The sequence below is a fragment of the Schistocerca americana genome, chromosome 4, assembly GCF_021461395.2.
Source record: "Schistocerca americana isolate TAMUIC-IGC-003095 chromosome 4, iqSchAmer2.1, whole genome shotgun sequence".
Taxonomy (NCBI): Eukaryota; Metazoa; Arthropoda; class Insecta; order Orthoptera; family Acrididae; genus Schistocerca; species Schistocerca americana.
Window position 1 is genome coordinate 479,642,216 of NC_060122.1, and position 14,985 is coordinate 479,657,200.

The following is a 14,985-nucleotide window of genomic DNA, read 5'->3' on the forward strand; positions in this document are numbered from 1 at the left end:
AATAATGCTTCTGCATGTGTGATGCAATTGTTTCTTTTTTTATTTGATTGTTTACATTTATTCTGTAAAACTACAAATGCACTAGCTGCTTCATCATGAGTGGTGTCTGTTCTGTCACACATGTCTGACAGAACACCACACCTATTAGTACAAGTGTATTCTGTAGGTTTACTGCTTTCAACTAATGAAGTGAAAACAGACTGCCAAAAGAACATTGCTACAAACTCCGAAAAGTACTTTTACATGTCAGGAAAATGTTCTCCTATATAACAGTTTCAGGCATAAACAGTTAAAAAAAATTGTCGTCAGTGTGGTCTGAAAGCACGACTATTGGCAAAATGACCTCGAACTGTACCAACTCATCCACACAAGATCTACACAGAAAATATTCACAAATACGCTTTTCCTGTCTTCTGTCATTCTGGTGTTACTTTTAATTACTGTTTTCCCATGTTCTACTGGATAACAGCACATAGCATGAACTAACTCAGTGTTTTGGTTGATACTCTGTCAACATACAACGTTTGGTACTGATCTGAGTGTCTGACACCTGGAGGTTTGCATGTTAGAGTCTTGTCATCAGTGTGTAACCTCCAAGATCTTTTAGTTAGATACTATTCACCTCTACATTCAGTTCTTTGCTATCTCTTTTCTTGGGAACCAATGCACAGAACAATAACACAATTTTGAAACTACAAAAAAGGGTATTATGATTTCTAAATTGATATTGATAACTTACTCTTTACACCTTGTTGTTACTATTACTTTGCGATTTTTATGTGCTTATGTATGTGTAGGCATTGTAGCGCACATACTGATTTTCATTAAATAAAACATTATTTCACAAAGCTTTCACCGCAATTACACTTAATATGTCCAGTGGAAGTTTATGGGCCCAGAACTAGGTGTGAAAGCAACTTTTTATGAATGTTAGAAAATAAGAAGTTGTAATGGGACATCCCCCTCCAGCATTACTTTTCCTTAACATTTGTTGTCAACAGCAGTGTTATTTTTTAAATTTTGGACAGGTCAATATTATCTCAGATGCGTTTCTGAAAATTTTCATATAATTTTATACAGAGTATGGTATATTTCAAGCTAAAATTTATGAAAAGGAATTACTTTATTTTCAATGTTACAATCAATAAGTACAGCTAAAATTATTATTATATATTTTTTTAGAAACATTTGAAATTATGAATCATTTGGCACACTATTATTAATTATGCAATCTAATACTGTTTATTATGTTTACTTCTGGATCCATTTATAAAATAATAATCAAAATTAATAGTGATTCATTTGTCAAGAAAAATGGTAAAGCCTTTGGAATATGGTTATTATCACAGAGTGAAGTAGTAGTAAGCATGCCTCTGTTGTAATCGGACGTATTTTTGTATTTTGGGTGAACAATGTAACTTAGACTTTGTGAATGTGAAAACTCAAAATATTGTATAATATACTAAAATGTGACAATATAATAATACAACAACAAAAATTCTGCAGCAACAATATTCAAATTTATTTAGATCAACTGATCATTTGCATATGCTGACTGTCATTTATAATATATGTCCGGGCCTCATCTAGACTCCCAGCAGTTGAAAAGTTGATTAGATGAGAGAATGATTTGACATGGAATCTTACTATGAAGGTATATTTAGTCAATGGCAAACTGGGAGATGTTACAGGGACCTCTCCTTTGGATGTGATGAAACTAGGCAATTCTTGGAAGAAAAGAGACAGAAAAGCACATTCACAGATTGTACTCTTTGTGGACAAGACAAATTATTCCCATATAAAGGACAAAAATGGCAGCAGAAGCTAGGATGACACTGGGAAAAGTATCTGTAGACTCTGGGCTTACACATAAAGTGGGCTTGCTTAGATTATTAATCAGAAACAAATTAGATAAATGCAAATCAGTAGATAACTGTTGTGATTGAATCATAATGACTGTATTTAAGTTAAATGAAATGAAGTCGCAGTGAGTGAATAGGAACTTTGCTCCATGTTGGATCACCAGATCATTATCAACCTGTGATTACAGCATTTGTAAACAGTGGCACATGTGTCACCAGAGATTATACTAAAGTAAAGCTGCTTCAAGACATCAAAGCTGAAGATATAAATGGGAAGGTACAATGGGCATAATACAGGGTGTCCATAATTAAAGTTCTCAGAGTGACATCAAATTTGAGCAGCACGTTTTCAATGCAGATGGAACTGTCATGGAACAAAAGCCAAAAAAAAAAAAAAAAAAAATTACAAAAATTTGACCAATAGATCACACTGTAAGCATCAGAATATCGACACCAACAGATGTACAGCCCATGGTGTTCCTCATCTTGCATCAGAGATACTGAACATGACTGTCTCCATGAAGCATCACACACTGCTGATAAAGCTCTTTTACAAGAATGGTGACTGCACCAGTAGCCCTTCAGAAGTTCCAAACATTCAAGGATACGAAAAAAGGCATTTGTCCAATGTCTGCTAGAGGTCTGGAGGAAATGAATCAAAATAAGAACAGCTTTTTTTGAAGTGCAGTTTGGCAGAGGGAGGAAAGCAGTTGATCCAACGTCTGTTGAAGATGTGGCCACAACATTGCAGGATGGATCAAACAGTGGTGTGCAAACATGCAGTACATGGGAAATTGCCTGTACATTGGATATGCCTGTGAGCATAGTGCATAAAATCCTATGAAACATCCTGCATCGCTATCCATACAAAATCACCTATGTTCGATTGCTGCTTGCTGCTGACCTGTCAGCAAGGCAAACATTTGGTCTGGAATTTCTTGTTTGCATGGAAGTGGATGATGAATGGCCATGGAAGATTCTGTGGATATATGGAGCCCATTTCCCTCTCCAAGGAAATGTGAATATGCAGAATTGTAGAAAATGGACAATGGAAAATCTGCATGCACATCAACCAGTACCACATCATTCTGCAAAGGTGACTATGTGCTGCGAGTTGACTATCAAAGGACCATATATTTTTTGAGGCAACTGTAAGTCTGTGGGTCCTGTTAACTGTACCATCACTGGTAAATGCTACAAACCCAACCGTATTGCTAAATTTTGTTATAGCAATGCTGAAACAGGAGGAAGCTGAACAAGAAATAACAATAAAGGAAATGTACCCAGAAAACAGTCAGAACACAAGAAAGCCTTTCTTGCAGCTGATTCTACACAGTCTCATGAAATGGAGAGATGGTATTTGGAATCTTCTGCCTTGATTTACATCACTAAGAATGAAGGAATGCTTCATAATACCAAGCTTAGTGATCGGTGTGGAGGTGATAGCATAGTACCAAAGACTTATGGCGTGTTTAGCTGATCTTCTATACTGGTGATGAAATACAGCAAGCAGTGTCTCATGTCACTCACATTCCAAACCCAGCTGTGAATTTGTAGTCAGTTAGTAAAACTGGATGGAAAGAGTATAAAGTGACACACAACAAACAAAGGTGGATTCATCTATGATGCAGAAAGTGAACTATTCTCCAAAACATCACCTGAGAATGGCATCTATTGTTTGAACACAAATTAACTGAAATAATGATACTACACAAGAGGTAGTGGATTTATAAGGCATTGCAGTCTAGGACATATGAATCACATAAGTAGGCTGAAACTGGTAAAGGTTTCAACAGTATTAAGTAATGTTATTGTGCTCAAAATTACTTACGAGTTGTGTATCATGGCAAAACAGTCACCTCTTCCACGCAAAACGAGCACAACACATATTCTAGAAACATTCTGGACTTAGCACATTCTGATTTGTGTAGACTAATGGAGACAGCATCTATTGGCATAAATTGCTATTTTCTCACACGTATTGATGATTTTTCCAGGTACAAGTTCATCTTTTTTTTTTTTTTTTTTTTTTGTCCCAGGAAAAGTGTCATACACATACTTAAAAACTTCAAAGCTCTCTATTGTTGATGAAGGCTTTAACGGCCGAATGATATAAAATTGTGAGAGTCCTTTTGTTGTGCCTATCTGTAACTCAGCATCTTAACTATATGGTAAGTAGCAACTTTCCTTTTCATAATAAACTCACTTAAAGTATGTTGGGATAATAAAGGAACCCTTTAGTTAGCCAATAATATAGTCACAAATTCCAGATCCAAGCATATAGATCCAAAATATCACTTTATAAGAAGGGACGTTGAGTCAGGTGTTATCAAACAATGGAAAGTCCAGATGTATTATCAATAATATTCTGAAAATGGTAGATACCTACTGTGGCTTAAGTGGCCAGAGATACTGGTCATGTATGCATGAGGTGTGCCTGCTTGTGTGAATGTGTATATGTTTACTTTGCTGAAGAAGGCTTTGGCTGAAAGCTCATGTGTAGTCTTTTCGGTATGCCTGTTTGCATCTCATCTTTACAGTGAGTAGCAATCTATCCTTTTAATAATAGTGTTGAGTCAGGCGTTATTAATATTTAACATCTGCCTTCTGAAGACATGTTAATTGAAGCTTTTATAAAACCATAAGTGATGCAAGACATGAAAGTTGCATAAGAAACAGTGGCCTTGTAAAATAAGTGAAAGAGTAGCTGAACATTGGAACTTCATATTCTGTGTCAATGTCAATTTAAGGGGACATGTTAAGATATGTAAACTGACATCGACAGTTTACTCTTTACTTTTTGTCATTATTGTTACTGTGTGGTTGTTATGTGTGTGTGTGTGTGTGTGTGTGTGTGTGTGTGTGTGTGTGTGTGTGTGTTTGTTTAATAACAGCAGTGCACATTCTGCTTTCCATTAAATAGTGTGTTCTTTCACAAAGCTTCACTGTGATTATACTTAAAATATCTAGCAAAGAACCATAAGAATAACAACCAGAAACAACAGCCAAGCTCATTGTAAAGATCTGTTCACAACACTGGGGATCTGAACTGCACTATTTGAAAACATTTACCAATCAGTTGAACAAACAAAACTGAGATTGGTGATTACTACACAAACAGCTCTGCCCATGATCTCAGAACAAGATCTACAGTGAACTTACATTTACTATGAAAGAATAAACATAAAACTCAAAACCACATTTTCTACCAAGGAATAAAAATGTACAATAAATTACCAAACAAGATCAAACAAATTGCTAAAACAGCCTACTTAAAAAGGCAGTTAAAAATTAACCATTAAGTAATACATTCTACATATTGAATGCTTACTTAGACAACACAGAGTAGGGATTTGGCAAAAGTCTTACACAAATAAACAACAATAATAATAATAAAACATCTAACATTTCACATGATATTTTCACACTATATATTTCCTTCTTTTTTTTCCTTTTCTGGAAAAAATCGACTCCCAAATTTATGCAATGTACAATACTAACATCTTATTCTCTTCCTGAGCTTGACATCTCACTTATTATAGAGGAATGATGATTCAGTTTTCCATGCCAGCAACTGAGGATTTCCAGAGCACAAAATAGTCCTCACATCAATGTGTGTGTGTAGTGTTACGAAACGATGTATGTATAGTGAGTGGAACGAGAGATGAATGAGCAGTATAGCATTATCCTTTTTCATTATTATATTCCGTTGAAACTAAGTTGTGACTTTGACAGTTCGGTATGGAGCAAGTGGATTGAAGCACAGCTGCCAGTATGTGCTGAATGTGTCAGCAGGCGACACTAACACTAGGCCTCCTCGTCGCGCAACCTGTAAGCCGTGCAAGCTCGCCAATCTGCAGTCTTTCTCAATCAATTTTAAAGAAACTACAAGGTAATAAACTCTGAGTCCTGCACATCTTATAGCTTTATTGGCCAGCTTCATGATGAATTACCTACCATTTTATTAATGGTCATAGTTATTGTGATATTTCTGTATTAGCTAAACTACTGGAAGAAATTCTTAAAGTTTGCAGTGAAAAACAGGGATCGCTGTGAATTTGTATTTGGTGTGTGTTAGGTCATATGTTACTGTGTATGAAATTTAGATAACATATTAAATTATTCTTTAAACCTCAAAGGATATAACTATATGTCTCCAGTGTCAGAAAAATGGAATGTATGCAAAGGGTACCATCACGAACGGACTCACCAGTGAAAATGCCAGAATGAAATATTCATCAATCGCTCATGTCTCATAAACGGTATGAGTTATCAAAACAAGATTTTGACAAATGATAGGAAGCAAAATGAAGAACATTTTGTTGTATGATTAATATGAGGAACTTCCATACCTACCGTGATATTCAAGCAACTACAGATTTTTTTACATGAAATATTGTAATTTTTAAGGAGCATCAATAGCCATTAAAATGATAATTTCCATGGTTTTCAACAATAAGAGTGAAGATGCTGCACATTTATTTTTATACTGAGAATGGGTTTTCTCGTAACAATTGATTATTCTCACTCTCAGTTGCTAGTTTAATAATATGCTGTTTTAGGATTCTGCCACAATTTCAATTGCATTAGAATGTTAGTGAGTTGTATACCTGTAAAGTCTGCTGTGTTTAAGTAAACACAGCAACAAGAGAAGTAATGTATTACTCAGAACTCGACACAGTCCACCAATCCATGTCGCCTTGGATGAAACATTTGCAATGACTTCTTTTGTCAGCATTTCAACCTCACTGAGCATAAATTTTTTGTTATTTTTTGCCACATTACTTTTCATCTAGCCCTATATATATTTAAATGAGTAGCATACAGAGGAGGCCTGATTAAACTATGCTCTTTAGCCATTTCAACAACATGGGAAGCATGGAGTTTTTAGCCTGTACAATACTACAAATTCCATTAACTTCATCTTACACAACTACACTCCTGGAAATGGAAAAAAGAACACATTGACACCGGTGTGTCAGACCCACCATACTTGCTCTGGACACTGCGAGAGGGCTGTACAAGCAATGATCACACGCACGGCACAGCGGACACACCAGGAACCGCGGTGTTGGCCGTCGAATGGCGCTAGCTGCGCAGCATTTGTGCACCGCCGCCGTCAGTGTCAGCCAGTTTGCCGTGGCATACGGAGCTCCATCGCAGTCTTTAACACTGGTAGCATGCCGCGACAGTGTGGACGTGAACCGTATGTGCAGTTGACGGACTTTGAGCGAGGGCGTATAGTGGGCATGCGGGAGGCCGGGTGGACGTACCGCCGAATTGCTCAACACGTGGGGCGTGAGGTCTCCACAGTACATCGATGTTGTCGCCAGTGGTCGGCGGAAGGTGCATGTGCCCGTCGACCTGGTACCGGACGACAGCGACGCACGGATGTACGCCAAAACCGTAGGATCCTACGCAGTGCCGTAGGGGACTGCACCGCCACTTCCCAGCAAATTAGGGACACTGTTGCTCCTGGGGTATCGGCGAGGACCATTCGCAACTGTCTCCATGAAGCTGGGCTACGGTCCCGCACACCGTTAGGCCGTCTTCCGCTCACGCCCCAACATCGTGCAGCCCGCCTCCAGTGGTGTCATGACAGGCGTGAATGGAGGGACGAATGGAGACGTGTCGTCTTCAGCGATGAGAGTTGCTTCTGCCTTGGTGCCAATGATGGTCGTATGCGTGTTTGGCACCGTGCAGGTGAGCGCCACAATCAGGACTGTATACGACCGAGGCACACAGGGCCAACACCCGGCATCATGGTGTGGGGAGCGATCTCCTACACCGGCCGTACACCACTGGTGATCATCGAGGGGACACTGAATAGTGCACGGTACATCCAAACCGTCATCGAACCCATCGTTCTACCATTCCTAGACCGGCAAGTGAACTTGCTGTTCCAACAGGACAATGCACGTCCGCATGTATCCCATGCCACCCAACATGCTCTAGAAGGTGTAAGTCAACTACCCTGTCCTGCAAGATCTCCGGATCTGTCCCCCATTGAGCATGTTTGGGACTGGATGAAGCGTCGTCTCACGCGGTCTGCACATCCAGCACGAACGCTGGTCCAACTGAGGCGCCAGGTGGAAATGGCATGGCAAGCCGTTCCACAGGACTACATCCAGCATCTCTACGATCGTCTCCATGGGAGAATAGCAGCCTGCATTGCTGCGAGAGGTGGATATACACTGTACTAGTGCTGACATTGTGCATGCTCTGTTGCCTGTGTCTATGTGCCTGTGGTTCTGTCAGTGTGATCATGTGATGTATCTGACCCCAGGAATGTGTCAATAAAGTTTCCCCTTCCTGGGACAATGAATTCACGGTGTTCTTATTTCAATTTCCAGGAGTGTATATCAATCGAACATTTCTTTGTACTCAGATAAAAATAGCTGCTTTCCTTCACTGCCTTTTTGGAGCTTTATCCATCACATCCAACTGGTATCCACATTGTCCATTACTAGTGTCAATTTTGGAGGAATTTTTTGCGACAGAACTTTATCTTCACAGCTGGTGGACGTGTTTTCGGATGACCATTTTTATTGGGAGTCTCGTGTTCAAGCGTGCTCCACTGTTATTAATGCCACCCCAACACAAACCACTTGGGCGCAATACTTGACAACTGTAGAACACTTCAACACCAGAAAATATCACTTTGCATTGAGAGCTAGTAAACATCGATGCCTCTAACACATGACACCAGGTGGTACTGTTCATCCACTGTGTGGCAATAGGGGTGCTTTACTAGCTGAACCGCTAGTGGTGTGGTAGGGAAAGCCAATTTGCCATTGGTGTTACTAAGGCAACGGCATCACCAGCTAATTTTAAATGCACTATGGCAGGGGTAAAATACAGGGAGCGAAAGGCTATTTACAATTTGTACAGAAACCAGATGGCAGTTATAAGAGTCGAGGGGCATGAAAGGGAAGCAATGGTTGGGAAGGGAGTGAGACAGGGTTGTACCCAATCCCCGATGTAATTCAATCTGTATATTGAGAAAGCAGTAAAGGAAACAAAAGAAAAATTTGGAGTGGGAATTAAAATCCATGGAGGAGAAATAAAAACTTTGAGGTTCATAGATGACATTGTAATTCTGTCAGAGACAGCAAAGGACCTGGAAGAGCAGTTGAACGGAATGGACAGTGTCTTGAAAGGAGGATATAAGATGAACATCAACAAAAGCAAAATGAGGATAATGGAATGTAGTTGAATTAAATTGGGTGCTGCTGTGGTAATTAGATTATGAAATGAGACGTTTAAAGTAGTAAATGAGTTTTGCTAGTTGGGGAAAAAATAAGTGATGATGGTCAAAGTAGAGAGGATATAAAATGTAGACTGGCAATGGCAAGGAAAGTGTTTCTGAAGAAGAGAAATTTGTTAACATCAAGTATAGATTTAAGTGTCAGGAAGTCATTTCTCAAAGTATTTGTATGGAGTGTAGCCATGTGTGGAAGTGAAAAGTGGACAATAAATAGTTTAGACAAGAAGAGAATAGAAGATTTTTAAATGTGGACCTACAGAAGAATGTTGAAGATTAGATGGGTAGATCACATAACTAATGAGGAGGTATTGAATAGAATTGGAGAGAAGAGAAATTTATGGCAGAACTTGACTAGAAGAAGGGATCGGTTGGTAGGGCATATTCTGGGGCATCAAGGGATCACAAATTTAATATTGGAGGGCAGTGTGGAGGGTAAAAATCGTAGAGGGAGACAAAGAGATGAATACACTAAACAGATTCAGAAGGATGTAGGTTGCAGTAAGTACTGGGAGATGAAGAAACTTGCATAGGATAGAGTAGGATGGAGAGCTGCATAAAACCAGTCTCTGGACTAATGACCACAACAACAACAACATAAATACTGTAACTTATTTGCAAAACACTGATGTACACAGGGGTAAACCAAATGAGGTAACACTGTTTTAAACAGAGTGGCCTTGTATTCAGAAGGGTGGGGCCTCCAGTCTTCATCCAGCCATCCTGATTTTGGTTTCCTATGGTTTCTCTAAATTATTTCAAACACTATCTGGGATGGTCCACTACCTGTCCCATCCTTGTTACACTAGACCTGTAGGTCTGTAAATGTCTACGTATGTGAACGCTTTATTTTTGTTCTTTTTAAATTGTAATACCAAGACATGCCCAGTACCCTTGTAAAGAGATCCACCAATGACTAGAATTACTACCACTACTACTACTACTACCACTATTACTACCACTATTACATCTACACTCTGCAACCACAATAAAGTGCATGGCATTTCCAGCTGTATCACATATTAGGATTTCTTCCCATTCGATTCATGTATGGAACAGGGGATGAATGACAACTAAAATGCCTCTCTACACTCTGTAATTACTTTAATTTTCTATTCACACAAGGAGGAACCCACGCTTCAGGGAGCTTATACATATCTGTAAGCTGTGATGTGAAAGTGTATACTGTTCAACTCATCTGTCCCTCTGCGAATTTAATATATTTCTGAAAGTAGATTTCTTTTTTGGGTATATTTTGCGTCTTCTTAAGCTGGTAACTGGCCACCTTAAGAAATACAGTCACAAAAAAAATTGCAACAGCGAAAAATAATTAATGTAGAGTAATGAAATTTTGGGAATTGTCATCCGATGATGTCCCATATATGCTTGACTGGAGACAGTTCTGGTGATCATGGAGGCTAGGGTGTGTCAACAGTCTGTAGAGCATGTCGGGTTACGACAGCAGTATGTGGACGAGCCTTATCCTGTTGGGAAACAACTCCTGGAATGCTGTTCATGAATGGCAACACAACAGGTCACATTGCCAGACTGGGATACAATTTTGCAGTCAGGGTATGTGGGATAACCATGAGAGTCTTCCTGCTGTCATATGATATCGCACCCCAGACCTTAACTCAAAGTGTAGGTCCAGTGTTTCTAGCATGCAGAAAGGCTGATCGTAGGTCCTCAACTGGCCTCCTTTCAACCAACACATGGCCATCACTGGCACAAAGACAGAACCAATTTTCATTAGAAAACACAACAAAACTCCACCTGCCATCCAATGAGCTCTCACTAGACACCACTGAAGTCACAAATGGTAGTGGTTTGGCATCAATGGAATGCACACTGCACAGCATCTGGTTCCAAACTGTCCTAGAAGTAACCAATTTGTAACTGTTTGTTGTGTCACAGTTGTGCTAACTGCTTCTCAAATTGTTTCTGCAGATACAGTATGATGTGGCAAAGCCACACATTGAACACAATGATCTTCCTTCTCAGTAGTGCCACATGGCCATCCAGAGTCCATTCTTCTTGTGACTGTATGTTCTCATGACCACCACTGCCAGCAGTCATGTGCAGTGGTTATATTCATGCCAAGTCTTTCTGCAATATCACCAAAGGGACATACAGCTTGTCATAAGCCCTATTACACAGCCTCATTCATACTATGTGAGGTGTTGATAATGGCATCTTAGTCATCTTAAAGGCTTTCTTGACAACCATTGATTCATCACCACCCATCTCAAAGGTAATGAACACTCACTACTGTTAGCGTGTGTATTTAAAGCAAACCTGATACGCATTCTCACAGCGGCACTACTAGCACCACTCTTATGGGACTGGTGCAAAATCTGAATAGACATAATCTTTCACTTATAGCAACATTTATATCAACTTCTGATTATGTCTCACAACTCCTTGGTGTTGCAATTTTTCTCTGTTGGTGTATGAATCACAAATGGGACATAAGGGTAGAAGAAATGGCTTAATGACAAGAAGATGAGGTGAAAGATGGTTGAGCACTAAATATTATAGTGCATACTTGGGGGAAATATAGTCAGTATAATTAATATGTTGGATCCTATAACAGTTTAAATGGCAGTGTCACTGACGCAATAACTAAAGAAGTCTCAGTGGCTCTCTTTCCAGTTTCACCAAAGGATGACATGATAACATACAGTGGGAAAAGACAATCTTTAAAGAATTTTGACCATTATATTATCTAAGAAGATTTTTGTAGCATTTTGTAGTAACACTTGTCTATGTTGGTGACATTTATAACCAATTTTGTTATGAAATTTTTGTCACTTGTTTTGTATCATGTGAGGTTTTTGGCAGGACAATGTGGCTGGAAATGTTTCATGATGATTGATAGTAGTAAGTATTTTGTCGATCTTGTAAGCAATCTGGATGTTACCTCATTGTCACAATGAAATCAGTTGTCTGGGAAACATTAGATGATAACATTTTTTGGGAATTCTTCTACAATTCTGAGACTCACGTCAAGAATAGCCATCTATCAATGTACTAAGAGTAAACTATTACAAAGATTTGGAAAATACAATGTACCAAGAAACTGAGATTTTATGGAAGAAGATGCCAACTACAAAATCACACTATCAGCTGTGACTGAGACCGAAGTTGATAATGAAACATACCTGAAAATTTCTACGAATGATTTCTTCTTCATCAACAGAGTTCTGCCCGTCATTTAAAATATGACTTCTATAGCTGTATCCACCCCCACCATTCTGCAAAAATGGGTTTGTTGATCCACCTGAAACAGAGTCAGAAAACATCTTACACATGACAGTATATTGATTTTTGGATTACTATTACTGATCCACTATAACAAGATAGAACTACTTACTAAAACGTTAAACATGGTTACTGAAATATGTAAACATTTACAACTGTCACAACTTGTAATACCTTTCCTATCAATGGTTAAACACCAGTAAGTATTTCAATATACCTTACCAAAATTCTTCATATTCAAAATGTGAAATGTGTTATTACCTTCTGGAGGCCAAAACCAGGAATTCAGCTTGTGTTAATGCTATAGTAAATTTGGAGCAAAGTAAGAAAAAAATTGTATATTACCTTGTGTGTGGTATTTTGTGGGCTATGTTTTTGTAAGATTAAAGTCATATATGCTCTTAGACTTTACAATAAATACGAAGAAAATGTAATGCAGTTGTAGAACCAGGTGGTTGTAAGGAACTTCCTTAGGTTTGCACATTTATTTCATTCCTCATACTGAATATATAATCTACTTACACACACACACACACACACACACACACACACACACACACACACACACACACACACACTGAAGAGCCAAAGAAACTGGTACACCTGCCTAATATTGTGTAGGGCCCCCACTAGTACACAAAAGTGCTGTAACATGACTTGGCATGGAGTCAACTAATATCTGAGGTAGTGCTGGAGGGAACTGATAGCATGAATTCAGCAGGGCTGTGAATAAATCAGTAGGAGTACGAGGTGGTGGAGATCTCTTCTGAACACCATGTTGCAAAGAATCCCAGATATGCTCAGTAATGTTCGCGTCTGGGGAGTCTGGTGGCCAGCGGAAGTGTTTAAACTCAGAAGAATGTTCCTTGAGCTACTCTGCAGCAATTCTGGAAGTGTGGAGTGTTGCTTTGTGCTACTGGAATTGCCCAAGTCTGTCAGAATGCACAATGGACATGAATCGATACAGGTGATCAGACAGGATACTTACGGATGTGTCACCTGTCAGAGTCGTATCTACAGTAGATATATCAGGGGTCCCATGTCACTCCAACTGCACATGCCCCACACCATTACAGAGCCTCCATCAGCTTGAACAGTCCCCTGCTGACATGCAGGGTCCATGGATTCAGGACGTTGTCTCCATACCTATACACATCCATCCACTTGATACAATTAGAAATGAGACTTATCTAACGAGGCAACATTTTTCCTGTCATCAACAGTCAAATGTCAGTGCTGACAGGCACAGGTGAGGAATAAAGCTTTGTATCATGCAGTAATGAAGGGAACACAAGTGAGCCTTCTGCTCCGAAAGCCCATATTGATGATGTTTTGTTGAATGCTTCCCACTGCAGCAATGTCAGAGATTTGATGATTTAACGGATTTCTGATATTCATGGTACACTCATGGAAAGGTTGTACTGGAAAATCCAACTGCTGTGTCCCATCACTCATGCACTGTCTATAACACCACGTTCAGACTCACTTAAATCTTGATAACCTGCCACTGTAGCAGCAGTATTGACCTAACAACTGCACCAGACACTTGCCTTTTATATTCACTGCTGACCACAGTGCCATATTCTGCCTGTTTGCATCTCTCTGTATGCCTATACCAGTTCTTTTGGTGCTTCAGTGCATGTACAGTATTATGTAGGAGTGAAACATAGGGTATTGGAAAACTGATATGAAGTACAAAAGATGCATAGGGTATTGGAAAACTGATATGAAGTAAACAAGATGCATTTGAAACATGGTGCTACAGAAGGGAACTGAAAAATTAAGTGAATAGGTAAAGCATAAGCATCCAACAAACAACACAGTAGGAAGCAGCCTACGGGAAACCTTGTTGTCTTATACAGGTGTTGCCGACTACAGGGGGACACACACCTAAAAGACAGTTGTAATTGGAAAGCTTTCAGAGCCAGTGGTTTCTTCTTCAGGCAGAAGGAAGTGGAGTGAAGGAAAAGGACTGGAGAGGACTGGAAAAGGGGGTAAATTTCGGGCAAGTCACACAGAACCGCGTGTCAAGGGAGACTTACTGTATGGGGCGAGAAGGAAAGGCTGATTGTTGGGGACTGCATTGGACAAGATTTCAAAGCCTGAGAGCTTAAAAAGGTGGGAAACACGGTAATATGGAGACAGAAATTACTGCTAAAACATCATGCTTGAGATAATAAGGGTGGAAAGCTAAATGCACTGTACATAACAGAGGTGGGAGGGGGAGTGGGGTGGTGAAGACATGTTGTTGTTGTTGTTGTTGTTGCGGTATTCAGTCCTGAGACCTAGTTTGATGCAGCTCTCCATGCTACTCTATCCTGTGCAAGCTTCTTCATCTCTCAGTACTTACTGCAACCTACATCCTTCTGAATCTGCTTAGTGTATTCATCTCTTGGTCTCCCTCTACGATTTTTACCCTCCATGCTGCCCTCCAATGCTAAATTTGTTATCCCTTGATGCGTCAGAACATGTCCTACCAACCGGTCCCTTGTTCTTGTCAAGTTGTGACCCAATTCTATTCAATACGTCCTCATTAGTTATGTGATCTACCCATCCAATCTTCGGCATTCTTCTGTAGCACCACATTTCGAAAGCTTC

General features: G+C 39.5%; 1 protein-coding gene across 1 annotated transcript in view; it reads right to left on the reverse strand.

The window, feature by feature from the left end:
* LOC124613563 (major facilitator superfamily domain-containing protein 6) overlaps positions 1 to 14,985 on the reverse strand; it is a 370,141-nt gene that overhangs the window by 17,569 nt on the left and 337,587 nt on the right. The window contains exon 12 of the mRNA XM_047142277.1: positions 12,288 to 12,406. Within this exon, the coding sequence (XP_046998233.1) occupies positions 12,288 to 12,406 (119 nt within the window). The remainder of the gene's footprint in view (positions 1 to 12,287; positions 12,407 to 14,985) is intronic.